Source organism: Capra hircus, chromosome 18 (genome assembly GCF_001704415.2).
Source record: "Capra hircus breed San Clemente chromosome 18, ASM170441v1, whole genome shotgun sequence".
Taxonomy (NCBI): domain Eukaryota; kingdom Metazoa; phylum Chordata; class Mammalia; order Artiodactyla; family Bovidae; genus Capra; species Capra hircus.
In genome coordinates this window covers 48,528,035-48,546,511 of record NC_030825.1, presented here as the reverse complement: position 1 = coordinate 48,546,511, position 18,477 = coordinate 48,528,035, and the positions used below count along the sequence as shown (strand labels likewise).

At 37.9% G+C, this 18,477-nt stretch overlaps 1 protein-coding gene across 1 annotated transcript; it reads right to left on the bottom strand.

The window, feature by feature from the left end:
* On the bottom strand, positions 5,190-18,236 carry LOC106503117 (zinc finger protein 383-like). Its single transcript, XM_018062309.1, has 7 exons — positions 18,156-18,236; positions 16,893-17,019; positions 16,038-16,133; positions 8,442-8,612; positions 7,293-7,436; positions 6,587-6,700; positions 5,190-5,613 (listed from the first exon to the last, which is right to left on the bottom strand). Coding segments are annotated over exons 1-7 (663 nt in total). The 5' UTR covers positions 18,165-18,236; the 3' UTR covers positions 5,190-5,611.

Genomic DNA, 18,477 nt, shown 5'->3' with positions numbered 1-18,477 from the left:
TATTAATATATAACATTTTCCCACTGTAGAAAAAGGCAGAATGAATGTTGGTCCCTTTTTCTAGACTACTGATTGCAGTTCTCTGAAAACTAGAACAAAAAGAAAAGCAATAACTTCTTTACATTTTACAATACTATGTCCACCTGAAATTGTGTTAAGGGATTGTTTTCATCGCTCTCTACTCTATTATGAATTGATGGGCTTGACTGCATTTTAAAAGCCTGCAAGCTGAGAAACATCTTTTAATTCCTAATGCCTGGTCATGACATCTCATTCAAAAATATTTTGCTTCTCTTTTGTTTGGACAGTAAAGATAAATCAGGCTCAGAATCTAAGAGGAAAAATCTTCTGGGCTATCAGAAGAATCAAAGTTGCATTTATATAAATTTAGATTAATGAGTAAGACCAGCCAGTGGGAAATGTTAAGTTCTCATCAAAGGATACCTACATGTCAGTTATCATCATTACAACATATTTTAAATATGCAAACCATGAATAGATTAACATTTAAAAGGATATAAAGTTTAATTAAAATGTGATCAACTTTTGCCATGTATTTCAGACATACAGTGGCTAATATTAGCATGTACACCATTTTGATTTTAATGTTTAACCTTACAGATTTTTTTCTCTTCTCATAAAAACAATTTATCTTGACATCTTTAAAAATTTTATTGACATATAGTTGATTTATAATATTAATTTCTGCTGTACAGCAAAGTGACTCAGTTATACACAGATATAATTTTTCATATTCTTTTACCTTATAGTTTATCACAGGATATTGAACATGCTATACAGTAGGACCTTGTTGTTTCAGATGTTATTTTAAAATAAAATATACAGATATTTACACATACATGAATACAAAATATATATGTAATTTCAAATACTATGTTATATGCATATGAAAGTATATATTTTTCTTCACACAAATGTGTTTCCTTATCAGTACACAGAAGTGTTATCATTTTCAACATCTGCAAAGTAGGTCACAGTATGTGTAGCTGAACCTTTTTCTAAGAAATGAAACTCGACAAATAAATATTATAAATTTTCCTACTTTTTCGTATCAGTTCAGTCTCTCAGTCGTATCCGACTCTTTGTGACCCCATGAATCGCAGCACGCCAGGCCTCCCTATCCATCACCAACTCAAGGAGTTCACTCAAATTCACATCCGTCGAGTCGGTGATGCCATCCAGCCATCTCATCCTCTATCGTCCCCTTCTCCTCCTGCCCCCAATCCCTCCCAGCATCAGAGTCTTTTCCAATGAGTCAACTCTTCGCATGAGGTGGCCAAAGTATTGGAGTTTCAGCTTTAGTATCATTCCTTCCAATGAACACCCAGGACTGATCTCCTTTAGAATGGATTGGTTGGATGTCCTTGCAGTCCAAAGGACTCTCAAGAGTCTTCTCCAACACCACAGTTCAAAAGTATCAATTCTTTGCGCTCAGCTTTCTTCACAGTCCAACTCTCACACCCATACATGACCACTGGAAAAACCATAGGCTTGAATAGATGGATCTTTGTTGGCAAAGCAATGTCTCTGCTTTTGAATATGCTATCTAGGTTGGTTATAACTTTCCTTCCAAGGAGTAAGCGTCTTTTAATTTCATGGCTGCAATCACCATCTGCAGTGATTTTGGAGCCCCCAAAAATAAAGTCTGACATTGTTTCCACTGTTTCCCCATCTATTTCCCATGAAGTGATGGGACCAGATGCCATGATCTTAGTTTCTGAATGTTGAGCTTTAAGCCAACTTTTTCCCTCTCCTCTTTCATCAAGAGGCTTTGTAGTCCCTCTTCACTTTCTGCCATAAGGGTGGTGTCATCTGCATATCTGAGGTTATTTCTATTTCTCCTGGCAATCTTGATTCCAGCTTGTGCTTCTACCAGCCCAGAGTTTCTCATGACATACTCTGCATATAAGTTAAATAAGCAGGGTGACCCTGACGTACTCCTTTTCCTATTTGAAACCAGTCTGTTGTTCCATGTCCACTTCTAACTGTTGCTGCCTGACCTGCATATATGTTTTTCAAGAGGCAGGTCAGGTGGTCTGGTATTCCCATCTCTTTCAGAATTTTCCACAGTTTATTGTGATCCACACAGTCAAAGGCTTTGGCATAGTCAATAAAGCAGAAATAGATGTTTTTCTGGAACTCTCTTGCTTTTTCCACGATCCAGCAGATGTTGGCAATTTGATCTCCGGTTCCTCTGCCTTTTCTAAAACCACCTTGAACATCTGGAAGTTCATGGTTCATGTATTGCTGAAGCCTGGCTTGGAGAATTTTGAGCATTACTTTACTAGCATGTGAGATGAGTGCAGTTGTGCGGTAATTTGAGCATTCTTTGGCATTGCCTTTCTTTGGGATTGGAATGAAAACTGACCTTTTCCAGTCCTGTGGCCACTGCTCAGTTTTCCAAATTTGCTGGCATATTGAGTGCAGCACTTTCACAGCATCATCTTTTAGGATTTGAAATAGCTCAACTGGAATTCCATCACCTCCTCTAGCTTTGTTCGTAGCGATGCTTTCTAAGACCCACTTGACTTCACATTCCAAGATGTCTGGTTCTAGGTGAATGATCACACCATCGTGATTATCTTGGTCATGAAGATCTTTTTTGTACAGTTCTTCTGTGTATTCTTGCCACCTTTTCTTAATATCTTCTGCTTCTGTTAGGTCCATACCATTTCTGTCCTTTATCGAGCCCATCTTTGCATGAAATGTTCCCTTGGTATCTCTAATTTTCTTAAAGCGATCTCTAGACTTTTTCTTATAATGCTCAATTAATATCCCTCCATAAACTTCTGTTTTGCACGTAAGGCTTATATGTGAGTTAACTTCAAAAGTAGACTTGCTTTTTGCATGTTAACTTGTGTTATTGACAAATTTCTCATTGTGATTATACCATTTTACATTCTCACAGCAGTACAAGAATGTGTTTCTGCTACCATTTTCCCATTTTAACTCTCAGTTCTTTTTTCTCACCTCACCCCCTTTAACTTGCAGTTCTTTTATTCTAATGCTCCACTTGCACCCAATCTGAAAAAATAATCTAAAAACGTCCTTTTCTATTTGATTCCAAGCTTAAGGAGGAATCATTATCTATGATACCTACATTAATTTTAGCCTTATCTGTCTTACAAATAGGGCAAAAGTGTAATATTAGTTTGTAGGCTCAGCAAAATAAAATTTCAATCGCAGACATGTAAGTTGACAACATGATCTAGCATTCCTATTTGAAGGTTAATTGAGCTTCAGAAAAATCTTTCTTGAGACTTTCCTGGTGGTCCAGTGGTTAAGGATCCACCTTACACTGCAGGGGACATGGGTTCAATCCCTGGTTGGGGAACTAGGATCCCACATGTCAGAGCAACTAAGCCTACAGAGCCTCAACTACTGAACCTGCATTTGCCACAACCTGAAGGCCCATGTGCCACAAGAGAGCCCACGCTACAGTGAAGGATCCCACATGATGCAATGAAGATCCCATGTGCCACAACTAAGGCTCAAGGCAGCCAAATTAAAAAAAAAATTTTTTTCTCAGTGTAGATGCAGACAATTCATGGAGTAACAGTGAAAATGAGTAGGCAGCTTTTGTTTCAGCTAGCAACAATGGAGGGAGTCCTGCCTCAGAGTTCTGGAGATATCTGAATATACACCTAGATACCAGATAGATGAGACTGACAGAAGTCTATGAGTCGAGTATCCTCAAGTCCTAGGGGAGATGGACACAACAGGTCACAGGCTGGTGTCACTCAGGAGCAGAGTAAAACAATAGGAGCGGTGGAAGACAGGAGCTCTGCTAACAAGAAGTTAGTAGATGAGGTGCTTGATCCCTGGTTGCTGTGGAAGGATGGGATTGGCTTCTTTGATTAACTTTGTGACTGACAGGGAGATACACCCCAACAGGTTGAAGGCCAGGAAGGGTATAGATGGTTTGGCAGATATGGGAACTAACCAGCTGAAAGCCTCTCCCACTGGGTGGTGGGCATATCTGGTGAGAAGAGGGGAACTCATGGTTAGACTGTTGAGCCCTGTGAGGTTCAACGATGTTAGGATAACACATGCAAGTTTTAGGCCTTACACTACAAGAGGCTCTCTTCTGCTTTTATTACAAAAATTTTAGTAAAATTATCTAAGATATTTTGGGGGAAAAAACATAAAGGAGAATCAAATCATGCATAATATAGTTCTTAAACTAAAACCAGTATGAACATTTCAAAATGTTTGTTACAAGGATTCTTTGATGTACATTTCAATGCACTACTACTCAGTATGTAATATCTTCTGCCTTTGGCACTAAGTATCATAATAAAACAATTTCCACTGTAGATTTTAAAAACTTTGATTTTCTATTAGAATATAGTTGATCTATAATCTACAATATATTTTTAAAAAACCCTTATACAACTTAACAGAAAAGCAATCAACCCAATTTAAAAATGAGAGGCTCTGAATAGACATTTTTCCAAAGAAGACAAACAAATGGCCAACAAATTCAGGAAAAGGTGCTCGACATCACTAGTCATCAGGGAAATACAAATCAAAATTACAATAAAATATCACCTCATACCTGTAAGAATGGCTATTAAAATGAGAAATAACAAATGTTGGCAAGAATGTAGAGAAAAGGGAGCCCTTATGTACTGCTGGTGTATGTGTGTGTTAGTTGCTCAGTAGTGTCTGACTCTTTGCAACCCCACTGACTGTAGCCCGCTAGGGTCCTTTGTCCATGAAACTGTCTAGGTAAGAACACTGGACTGGGTAGCCATTCCCTTCTCCAGGGGATCTTGCCAACTCAGGGATCGAACCCAGGTGTTCCGCACTGCAGGCAGATTCTTTACCATCTGAGAGCCACCAGGGAAGCTCTACACTGCTGAGAGAATGTCAGCTAGTTCAGATATTATGAAAAACAGTATGGAGATTCCTCAAAAAATTAAAACTAGAAACTACCATCTAACCCAACAGTTCCACTTCTTGGTATTTATCCAAAGGAACCAAAATCACTATTTTGAAATATATCTACACTCCAGTGTTCAATGCAGCATTTTTTACAGTTGCCAAGACATGGAAACAAGAGATCATCAAGAGATTTTTTTTTAAATGTGGCATGTATACAATTGAATATTATCCAATAATAAAAAAAGGAAATCCTGCCATTAGTGACAACATGGATGGATGAGGGCATTATACTAAGTGAAGTCAGACAGAGAAAGACATATACCCGTACTGTATGACCTCATTTATATGAGGACTCTGGAAAAAAAAAATCAAAAACAAAAAGATGGAACCGAAGTCACAGATACAGAGAAGAAACTAATGGCTGCCAGAGGCAGTGGCTGAAAAGTGTGAAGAAGGCCAAAAGCCACAAATTTCCAATTATAAAGTAAATAACTCATGGGGATGTAATATACAGAATGGTGATTATAATTCATATTATTTGATTTGAAAGTTGCTAAGAGAGATTTTTTTTTTTTAACCAGTCATCTTTAATTGGATGTTAATTCTCCATTAGGCTATGAAAGGATTCAGGGGTGCATGGCAAAGGTGATGGTCAGGAATGCAGAATGTGCCCTCTTCAGTGGTACTTGCTTGGCTGCTCTTGTTCTGAAGTTAGAAAGGCAAAATGATCAATTTCTTCAAAAGTATAGTGAAAGCACAGGATGACAGGGAGGGCAGCAGGCTAAGATCACTTGAAACCATCCCGAGAATTCCTTTCAGGAGATGACCCACAACCTGTTTGAGGAATTAGGAGCTAATCTGCCGCCTAGGGAGCCTCTTCCTTCCCTGAAGGAACACCCACTCAGAAAAACAGCACCTAAGGGCCCATCCTTCATTGCTCTGGGTGCCAGACTGGCAAGGGTGCAGCCAGAAATGGTCCATGAAACCCAGTCAGTGGCTAGAAGGGAAACAGTTCCTGACCAGGTGTCTCCTATCAGACACACTCCCCTCAAGTCTCAGAAACAGCCATGCTTTTCCAGAGACTACAAATACTTGATTGTAGCATTCAACCTATTTCCTTATTCACAATGGCTGCTAGTAAGATAAGGAGAAGGTAATGGCAACCCACTCCAGGACTCTTGCCTGGAAAATCCCATGGATGGAGGAGCCTGGTAGGCTGTAGTCCACAGAGCCGCTAAGAGTTGGACACGACTGAGCGACTTGACTTTCTCTTTTCACTTTCATGCACTGGAGAAGGAAATGGCAACTCACTCCAGTGTTCTTGCCTGGAGAATCCCAGGGACAGGGGGAGCCCGGTGGGCTGCCGTCTATGGGGTCACACAGAGTCGGACACAACTGAAGCAACTTAGCCACAGCAGCAGCTAGAAGATAAAGCCAAGTTTTCTACCAACCTTTGCCTGTGGTAACTTAGAGAAAGCTGCCTAAGTATTACCTTTACCCCATCCTCATCTCATTTTCCTGTCTTTGCCACAATTTTCTCACTTATGGGCTATATTCTGATAAGTCCTTTTAGTTCTTCAGCTGTCAGCAGAATAATGGACTTCTCAATTTGACAGAAAACCAATACCACCCTGTCACAGGAAACCCCACCGAAGGCAAAACAATGCAAGAGACTTACAAAGCTCCTTGTTAGAATGGCAACAGTTGATAAGCATGTAAGCTGCCAGCACCATAGAAAGCCCAGCGACACTCCCTTTCTTCATGTTTAACTTGTTGTAATACTGGCAATAACCTGCAAACAGGAGAGGAAGTCACTTCTCTGAGGGCACGTTCTACACATTCTAATATGAGCGGACAAAGCTGACGAAAGGCCTCAGGGCAGGAGGAAATAGTACACAAAAGACAGTCATAGGGTGGCCAAAATTATAATGAAAAACACAGAAGGAAGAGGCCCCCCAAGGATGATGACATGGGTTCCACAGGATTGATCTGACTAGTCATGCACTTTAAAATGCACAGGTCTGAAGGACAGCCAATATCAAATATCCATCTCAGAAGTTTTCTCCGACACGGAGATGAGCATCATAGATTGATGTTCCCTATGTTTCAAACTCATTTTCCTCAAGTCTTCAGACATTTCTTTAATGATGGAGGCAGTGGTACAGATTCCCAGCAATAGGAAAACATTTCCTTGTCCAAAATGCCCCAGAGCCAGCCTTGGATAGGACCCATCAAACATGGAAATTCAGGAGATAACAATTTTACCCTGTCCTTCTCCACATAACTTACTAGTCTAAGAAAGCTTTTACTGGCCAAACTCATTCAGGGCAAAAAGAGACCTGAAGACCCAGAGACTAGCTTTTATTTACACATAAGGCTCTGACCTCTTTGAAGCGCTCCAGCAATGCCTTTAGGGATGAAATCTCGCATTAGTATCCAGCTTGGCAGCTCCCTTAATTTGACATCCAGGAGTTTCTTTTTCTTCAGTGGTAAAACTGATGCCATCTTGGAGTCCTGGCAGTCTGCTCCTAAGAGGGAGATCTTAAAAGTTCTCATCACAAGGAAACAAAAAATCGTTAACTATGAACAATGATCCATGTTAACCAGACTTATGGTGTTGATTGTTTCACACTGTATAAAAGAATTGTACATTATGCTGTACACCTGAAACTGATAAAATGGTATATGTTAATTCTATCTCAGTTATAAAGAAAAGAAACAAATGGATTAAAAATGGGCACAACACCTGGAAACCTTACCAAAGGTGTACAGATGGCAAGTAAGCATGTTTACCATAATATGTCGTTTGTTGTTGTTTAGTAGTTAAGTCATATCCAATTCTTTTGTGACCTCATGGACTATGTAGCCTGCCAGGCTCCTCTGTCCATAGGATTTTCCAGGTAAGAATACTGGAGTGGGTTGCCATTTTCTCCTCCAGGGGATCTTCCTGACCCAGGGATCAAACCCATGTCTCCAGCATTGGCAGGCGGATTCTTTACTACTGAGCCACCAGGGACACCCATTGTAAGTCATTAGGGAATTACAAATTAAAATATGGAAATAGCACTACACACTTACTATAATGGTCAAATTCCAAAATACTGAAAACATCAAAAGCTGGTGAGGAAGTGGAATTCCTCCCATATAACAAGGTATGAGGCAGTGTGAAATGCCTTCCCATATTCCTTACATTAGCAGGGTTTCTCACCAGTATGAATCCTCTGTGAAGGCTGAACTGACACTAAAGCAATTACCATACATGTTACATTTATAAGATTTCTCACCAGTATGAATACTATGATGTTGAGTAAGTCTCTCACACCCTCTAAAGACCTTCCCACATTTCTTCCATTCATAGTCTTCTTACCAGTATGAATTCTCAGATGTGGTTTAAAGTTTGAAATGTACATAAAAGAGTTCCCACATTTGACACATTCAAAGGGTTTTGCACCACTACAAATTCTATGATGCAATCTGAGTTCAAGCATTACGAAAGGCCGTGTCACATTCCTTACATATACATGATTTCTCACCATAATGAACTCTTCCATGTTGAGCAAGGTTTGAAGCACAACAAAAAGCTTTCCCACATTCTTCATAGAGTTTCTCATCACCATGAATGATCTGATGCAAAAAAAGAGATGAATGTTTCCCAAATACAAATGTTTTCCTATCGCTGGTTATTTTATAACTTGATTCCAAATCTGAAAAATAAATGAACAAACAAAAATATTGCCATTCCATGGTAAGAAAAAGGTAATGTTCTGTAGTATAATTAATAGAAATTTAAAAAATCTTCCCCAGTAAAGATGGGTGAGAGAACAGTTGTAAAATTTGAAATACTGAAAGGACAGCTCAAAAAACAATGGTTTTATGGAGTGAAGTGCTGGTTAAACCATCAGCTCTACACAGACACCTCTATTTTGTAGTGTTTACCAGTGTTTACAGTGTTAATACTCCTACCATGGCCAATATCAATGTATTAATATGATTCAGTGAACAGAGTTAGGAAGAGATGCATATAGTTGGCCCTGCCATGACATTACTGCCTAGCTCTAACACACCACTCCCACATTAAATGTCGGTATATACAAATGTATAAATAAGAAAAGATGAATATCTATGCCTGGTAACATTCTGTATCTGATATTCTGCAATTATGATGTCCTAAAAGTCACAAATGTCTCCTCCACTGTAGTTCATTCCCTTTTATGCACAGCCATGTCTTCTTTTCAGATGATACTGAGCTGTTATTTACTTAACTCCTCTTGAGATTTCACATCACCAACCCATTTTATCCGTTTTATTCCTTCCCATCTTTGTAAAGGTCTGGTCCAGCTTTCCCTTTTAACCCAGGCCAACCATTCTTCTCATCCTCAGAAGGGTATGTCAACGAGTTTTCAGACATGCACCAGGTATAAACACCACTTTAATAGAATGCTGACTCTTTGGAGCAAAACAGGTGGACCTGAATTATATAATGTTGTCAATTGCAAAAACAGCAAGAACTACAGGAAAAAGAACTGGAACAAGGGGACTGCAGGATAATAGTCTATATTTTATACAAAGTGATAGCTTGAACAAAATCACGAGTGCCAAATTACATGACTCAAGACAAAAAGTATCATCTTGTAACTACACTCTGTTTTGTGTACAGAACTGAAATAATCTATACACTTCCAGAATACAGGAACAAAAGATAATAATAACATTAAAAAAATGAGCCCTTCCATGTAGAAATGGAAATGTCCTCTACATAATAAATACTAGGACAATATGGAAATTAAAAAACTGAAATGGAAAAATTCTACCAGGATTTCCCTGGTGGTCCAGAGGTTAAGAATCTGCCTGCCAATGCAGGGTTGATCCCTGGTCTGATAAGATTCCACATGCCTCAGGGCAACCAAGCCTGCGCGCCACAACTACTGAGCTTGTACTCTAGAGCCCATGTTCTGCAAAAAGAGAAACCTGCAATGAGAAGCCCATGCACTGCAACTAGAGAGCAGCCCCCACTCACTGCAACTAGAGAAAGTCCACGGGCAGCAACGAAGACACAGCACAGCCAAAAATTAATAAAAATTTTAAATCCTATCCAATCACAATAGAAAAAAATAGCTGCTTTTCATAATCATGGCCATTCATTACAACATTGACGGAATTCAGAGACTTAAGTATTTATTTCAATAAAAAAGAAAGAAAAATCTGGGGAGTTCCCTGGTGGCTTAGTGGTTAGGATACCATGGTCAATCCTTGGTTGGGGAACTGGGATCCTGTAAGTCATGCAGTGTGGCAAAAAAAAAAAAAAAAAAAGAAAGAAAAGAAAAAGAAAAGGAGAGAGGGAGGGAGGAAGGAAAGAAGGAAGAAAAATATTTTAGAATCAACAAATAATGTAGGATCCAATATTTAGGAAATAAATAGTAAACTATCGGAAACTTAATAAAAAGAGATTGTGATGAATTGGGAAACAAAATAACATTAACTAATAAACTGAAGAGCTGGTGCTTAGAAATATCATAAAGTAAAATATTGACAGTGTTAATCACTCAGTTGTGTCCAACTCTTTGTGACCTCTTGGACTGTGGCCTACCAGGTTCCTCTGTCCATGGCATGCTCTAGGCAAGAATACTGGAGTGGGTAGCCATTCCCTTCTCCAGGAGATCTTCCTGACCCAGGGATCGAACTTGGGTCTGCTACATTGCAGGCAGATTCTTTACTGTCTAAGCATATTCTTTACTCTCTGAAGCCCAAACCAACCAAAAATTATAAAAAGAAATAATGAAAATTAAAAGAGGAAAATGAAAAATATAAAGGAATTTATTTAAATTTCAAGAAGAATTTCCTGGCAATTCAGTGCTTAGGACTTGGTGCTTTCATTGCTGAGGGCTTGGGTTCAATCCCTGATCGGGGAACTAAAATTCCCCACAAGTCACACAGTGCTGCCAAAAAACAAAACAAACAAAAAACTCCCCAAAGAAAGCAAACAAATAAAATAAATTACAAGAGTACTATATAATGGTATAACTGAATGCTAATGAATAGACATATTCATCACATTTGATCATAGAAGAGAAAGCTAAACAGATTTCCTGCCTATGTTGTAATGACTGAATATACAGTTCCAAAGTATGAATACAGGATAGTTGGACAAAGGCACAATTCAAGAAGGGCACTGGAAGAGCAAGCCTAGAAATCTTAAGTCAAAAAAGAGGGAAGCATTCAAAGGTTTAATGAAAATAGTACCATTAAAACATTTAGAGTTTGAAGTCAGGATTTGAAGATAGAAACACAAATTAAAGATAAATACTAAGGGATTTACTCAGGCAACTAGTTAAGTAAATTATAGTGGGAGCTGGTTAAACACTGTCTGTGAGACTGTTATTTAGTGCAGTGCACAGCTGGGCTAGAAGCTTGGATGTGAAGTGAGGGGAGCAAGGACCTTTAGAGTAGAATTTTAGAAAATCAGTTGGAAGCCATGAAGATAAACTAGAACTTGCACTGCCATCTCATGTTCTCCAAGACTCCAGCTTTGACAATGGGGGAATTCTGCAGAAGCTGGCACCTTTCTTCATGGAGCTAGAGACTTGATGAGTCCCAAGATGTATAGTAGCTGTAAGAGGAGGCCTAGCAAACACAGGTTCAGCTTTCAACTCAAGCCAATGTAGTTAGCCAGTTGTTGAGTGAAAAAATTTATGACTGTAAGACAATGTTCTGGCCTACATTCATTTCAAACATAAGAATATGGTTTCTGCTTCATTTTTATCTTCCCAATCTCTAGTGGTCTGGCTTAACTCAGAATTCTACAGAAAAAGGAATACAGAGAAATATTTCATGTTGGTTATGTTAACGTGAGAAAACTCTACCAAGAGAGCAGCCAGAAGTACCTTGTTACAATGTAAAGGCAACTCCCCAAGGTTTACAGAGGTTGGAAGAGCAAAAGCAACACTGTCTGTTCAGGAATTAACCAACAATTATGGCAACTATAGCATAAAAGTTATGTAAGAGAATGGAACTGGACTGGACTATTGTAAGTGAAAGTGAAGTTGCTCAGTCACGTCCGACTCTTTACGACCCCATGGACTGCAGCCTACCAGGCTCCTCCATCCATGGGATTTTCCAGGCAAGAGTACTGGAATGGGTTGCCATTTCTTTCTCCAGGGGATCTTCCCGACCCAGGTATTGAACCTGGGTCTCCCGCATTGTGGCCAGATGCTTTTACCATCTGAGCTACCAGGGAAGCTTCTATTATAAGGGCCTTACATATGCTATGTAATACTGTTTGAAGGTAGTCTGTGATAGGTTAAGGATGCCTATTGTAAGGACTAGAACAAACATTACCCAAAGGCACATTTTCAATAAATAAACAGTGGAGGTAAAATGAAATATTAAAATATATTTAGAATATTAGAATATATTTATTAGATATATATTAGAATATATTTAGAAATATTAGAATATTTTTAATATTCTAAAGACAAAATATTTTAAAAAATTTTAAATGTTAAAAAAAAATGTTAACTATAAAAAAATGTTAAAATGAGCCAAAACAAGTAGAGGAAGTAAGGAACAATAGCAAGATGTAAATCTCAACTCAACTACATCTACACCACTGGATATAAATGTGCTAAATACTCCAATAAAAAGATCCAGATTGTTAAAACCAACAAAACCAACTAACAACCAAAAAAAAAAAAAAAACCACCACCAAAAACCAAAGACTGGATTAGTGCTATTTTAATTATAAAGATGTTAACATATAAAAGTTAAAAAGAGGTAAAAGATATTTCTCTACACAAGAACATGATGTAGAAGATGGAATGGCTATACAAATATCAAATTATGGGAAATGATCACTTAAGATACTGAAAAGAAAATAAAGAAACATATCTTTCAGTCTAATTTGTTGGCAGTTATTCATAACTTTCAGAGAAGGCAATGGAAACCCACTCCAGTACTCTTGCCTGGAAAATCCCATGGATGGAGGAGCCTGGTAGGCTGCAGTCCATGGGGTCGCTAAGAGTCGGGAAGAGTCACACACGGCTGAGCAACTTCACTTTCACTTTTCACTTTCATGCACTCGAGAAGGAAATGGCAACCTACTCCAGTGTTTTTGCCTGGAGAATCCCAGGGGTGGTGGAGCCTGGTGGAGTTGCACAGAGTCGGACACGACTGAAGCGACTTAGCAGCAGCGGCAGCATTCATAACTTTCCCTGATAATTCCTTTTTCTTTCCTAGAGTGGGAAGAACTGTACCCTTTCATTCCAGATATTAGTAATTTCTATCTTTTCTTTTTACTGGCCACTCAATCCAAAGGTTTGTCAATTTTTCTTTATCTTTCAAAGAATAAACTTTCAGACTAAGTTTCTATATTTTTAATGTATTTATTCTGTGTTTCATTTATCTCCCTTCTTATCATTATTTCTTTTCTCCGACATACTTCATGTTTATTTTACCCTTCTTTTCCTTGTTTCTTTAGGTAGGTTAAGAAATATTAGAGATTTCCTTCTTCTTTCATATAGGCATTTATAGCTTCAAATTCTCTCGTAACGTTACTGCAGTCTGGTGCATCCCATAAATTTTGGTATGTTGCATGTTCATTATCTTCTCTCACAAAGAACTAATTTTCTTTTCATTTCTTCTCTGACCCATTGCTTATTTAAGGGTTGTGTTGTTTAACTTCCACATACAGTTAAATTTCCCAAAGATCTTTCCAAAGGTTATGAATTTTTCATTTGACCCAACTATGGTCAAAAAACATGTTCTACTATCAAAGAGAATGTTCCCTGTGTGCAGAATGTGCATTCTGATATTTTGGAGAGAAGTATTCCACAGACTTCCACCTATTCGGTTCATAATACTGTTCAAATATTCTTTCTCCATAGTGATTTTCTATCCAGTTGTTCCATTCATTCTTTTTTAATGCTGTTTATTTGATTTTTGGCTGTGTCGGATTAATTGCGGCACATGGAAACTTCATGCAGCACGTGTGCTTCTCTCTAGTTGTGGCTCAGGCTTAGCTGCCCCACAGCATGTGGGAATCTTATTGCCCTAACCCAGGGATCAAACCTGCATCCCCTGCATTGGCAGGTAGGTTCTTAACCACTGGACCACCAGAAGTCCCTTCATTCATTATTAGAACCAGGTTACTGTTGTTGCCATCAATTATAGTTCACTTTTCTATACTTTTACTCGTTGATTCCATCACTTTTTTCCTTCATACCTTGTGGGACTTGTTTCTCAGGTAACATACATTTATAACAGTTACATTCTCTCGGTGGGTTGGCCCTTTTATGATAAAATGTCCTCCTTCTTTCTCCCTACTACCACGTTTTGCCTTAAACTCTATTTTCTTTAGTGTTTGTGTAATATATATTATCTGACCCTTTCATTTTAAAGTTTATCTTGTCTGAAATTAGTAGAACCACTTCTGCATTCTTTGTACTATTTGAATATTCTGATTGCTTGCATCATTTAATTTTACTTATTTGTGCCTTTGACTATAAAATATTTTTGTGGTGAACAGCATATACTAAGAAGTTTTCTCTTTAAAATCCATTCTGCCACGTTTTGTGTTTAATCGGAGTGTTCATTCCATTTTCATTTAGTTAAATTACTTATAGAATATATATCTGATTTGCTCCTGATTATTTTCTACATATCTTATGTCTTTTTATTCCCCTGTTTATCCATCATTGGTTTCTTTTCTCTTTCATAGATATTTTCTAGATACCAGTTAAATTCTCATACTTTTTCCCTCCCCAGTTTTAAAATTTCCGTTATTTTCTTGTTTCCCCTTGTGATTATAATTAATTAATAATTTAAATCAGATTTATTATAACTGAATTACAATAGTATACAAATGCTACATTCCCATATAGCTCCATTCCTTCTCCAGAGCCAAGATGACTAAAACACTTAAATAAAAGAAGAGACAGCTTTAAAACCACAAATCTGGAAACTGAAATGAAGTCATGGTCCTAAACCATGACTCTTTCCTCATGCTTGAGAAAAACAAATGAATGACAAAAAGGTCTAAGGTCAGATCCCACACAAGAATGCAGAAGAGAAAACAGACTAAATGACCATCACATAGATAAGAGAAATACAACTCAAACGAGTGCCATCAAACCAGACTAACACTATGCTATTTGATAATGAGGTACAAGAAAGGAAGTATTTAGAAATAGAAAACAACATGAAGAGAAATAGCAAAGCTCACAAACAACAGAGCTCAAGAATAAAGTAGAAATTAAAGAGGAAATGATTTTAGAATACCAAAATAGAAAGAAAGAGGATAAACTCAACCTGTTAGTGTTAAGACAGCATTAAAACAAAAGGAAATAAAAGTAAGAGATATGAAAGTGAATAGCTCATCACATTCTATTTATTTAACCTGGATTTCTATGTAAGTCTCAACATTAATACAAAGGTTGAAATCTTTTTTAAAAGGTAATGATATAAAAACTTACATGAGAACATGACCCCTAATCGCTTTTAGAAAACAATCCTAATATCTTCATAATGAAACTCAAAATCTCATAAGACCTGATTCTTCTTAACACACTGACCTAGTAGTATCTTGTTAGTCACACCTCACTAATTCAGGTATATTTCTACCTGCTTCTATTACATTGTTTACATGTGTATTTTACATCATCCTTTCTATATTACAATGTCCATGATTGGAGGAACATTATCTGTTGATTCAGTATTACTGAGTTAACTGTGCTAAGCATAGTGCCAGGCTCAGGGTACTCAAATACCTGCTAGATACAGAATGATGTACTTTTAGGCAACAGGGCCACATATATAACTCTACATATGAAAGAGGATCTGCAAAGTAAATGAATCCAAAATAGAGGTAAAAAAAGGTACCATCTGTGGAAGGATGGTAACTCTCACTAAATTAGGGACAAAACTAGGAGTATAAAATGGCAAGTGGTTAATGAGGTGAACATAAAGCTCACTAGATATTTCTTGCCAAGATATCCTCTCTACATCACAAGCTTTTTCTCCACTAAGAAGTGGGCTTTTCCAAATGATGTTTCAGTGATGTGTTCATTGAGTGTTGACCACCTGGGCAATCCCTTATATGGGTGGTTTCCCTTGCCTGGCTTGCTCATCATACTTACCTGTATTCCAGCTTCTTGTTTCTTTTCTCACAACCATCCAGGGATTTCTTCCTTCTTCCAATAACACAATTATGTCTGGCTTAGAAATGGAATGGCCTGCTTACAAAGAAAAGAAACGTGACAGAATATAGGCACAAACTTTAAAAGTCAAAATTAAAATTAAAATTGTAATAAACAAAGGGCAGAAATCATATTGAATACGATTTTTGAGAAGAGTCAGAGAATTAAAGAATAAGAGATCAGTTAGGGAGGGTAAAAGCTTTTATTTTGTTATTTATTAAAAATTTAAACTCTTTTGTCCTCATAACTTTTGAGAGTAAGCATAATATAGTGGAAGACACAGAATCTAGAGCCTGGCATCAATTCCTGTGTGTGACACTTCCCAACCATATATGACCTTGCGCAAGTCATTGAAGCTGAGTGTTTTTCATTACAGAAGCTCTTTACATGAGAGCAGTTTCGAGCACTTTATCAAGCTAATGTCCCAATAACTGAATCATATAACATAACTGAGGACCACAGCAATTCTGAGCAGAAATGAATAAGAAACCTGGATCCTTTCACAATGGTTACATAATCAAAGGAAGAGAAGTCTAAAGTAGCCTCTTGGTCCTTAAGGAAGAGAGGAAACTAAAAGGAGAACCACAGGGAGGTGTGAAAGTCACTGATGGATAGAGAAGATGAAAGTGTTTTGACAGAGTTGCCATTTCCAGTGTGAAAAAGGTCAAATCACTTTTGGGGAGTGGGGAGAGGAAAACAAATTTAATCAAGTTTCTTGAAAGGCAGTCCTAAAAATCACAGTGGAAAAAACATATAGCCTACAGAGTAGATTCTAACTGAGGCTAATAAACATACCCAGTGAGACCAAGTTACTATAGTTCTCCATCATCACATTGCAATACAATTTCTTCTGAAGCGAGTCGAGAAATTCCCACTCATGCGGAAAGAACTCTATCACCATACCCCTGAATGTTACTGGTCCCTGGAACGGCAAACCTATGGATTACTCAGGAAAATACAGAAAAATATTTGGAAAACAGAAGTAGATAAAATGAAACCATGCATTACAACAATAAAGTAATTTGGTGAGAAATGTGGATGTCAAATCTTACCATAAACATTATCATGTGCTTTGAATAAGCAAATAGATTTTATCATAAGACATATGTCATGGATTTATATTTTAGATCTTATAAGATAGATTCTATTAGGCATAAACATTTATATATTAGTTTACACAATATTTGTAAGCCCTTCCCCAATACTAGAATTCTGTGTTTACCTACTCCTTACAATATTCTTTTTCACTGCCATCTACCATGTCTTATTGAACATTTTCCATATTCTGAGTGTGGAAGATAACCTCAAAGATGGTAATCAGTGACTTCACCATCCTGGCATTTATGCCCTGCATAATTCCCTATCCTTGAGGATGGCATGAACCTACTGACATACTTACCTCTAACAAACAGAATTAGCAAAAGTGAATGAATGACACTTCCAATATCAGAATATAAAAGACTGTACTTTCCAGACTGTTCTCCCTCTCGTGATTTCCCACTTGCTCTGTGGTGAGGTACTCTAAGGAGAAGCCCACATGACAATAAACCTAGAGCAGTCTCCAGCCAAAGACTCTTGAGAAAGGAAGGCTCCCAGATCAACAGCCTAAAGGGAATTAGATCCTATCAACAACTATCCAAGTAAGCTTGGAAGCAGATCCACTCCATTTAAGCCCTACAGTGACCACATCTCATGGATGGACAAATAGAACAATTGTTTCTATCTCACCAGAGGATACAACAGACATGAAATGCATAAACCTTGACTTCAAGTAACTTGTCTGCTTTCCCATCCTTTGGTGTCTTTAACAAAAGAACAGACACATGGGAGATGTTGAGTAATCTGGCCAATAATGATACTGAACAGTAATTAGCTCAGAGTGGGCCATGTAGGGAAGAAGCTGGGTAATGTGGCGCACACTTTATGGGAAGAAAAGAACTAAGATGTAGGCTAATGAAGTTTCCTCCTTGGGTAGGAAACTTCACAAAAATTAAGGACAGTACTTACATGATGTGAAAAACACACACAAATTTCAACTGTGACAGAACATTAATTTACCCGGGCCATGGTTTTGGACCTGCAAGAGCTGATTAGTCCTCAGGGTTCCTTTAGCAGAAAAATAGAGTCCAGAAAACCACACCTGGGGAAAGAGAAAGACCTTGAGACCAGCTGCGCTTTAGTGCTGTGTTTCCCCACTGGATTTAAGCTATTATTATCATTATGTCCTACATTCCAAGTTCCAAACTGCTATCCATCATAGTTATTTAGGGAAGTTAGGATTCTGGATAAATCCATTTCATCCCCCAATTCCCAGAGTCTGCAGCTGCACAAGGGCATAGACCAGAGGTATTGAAGCCAGACCCAGACACTTCAGCATGAA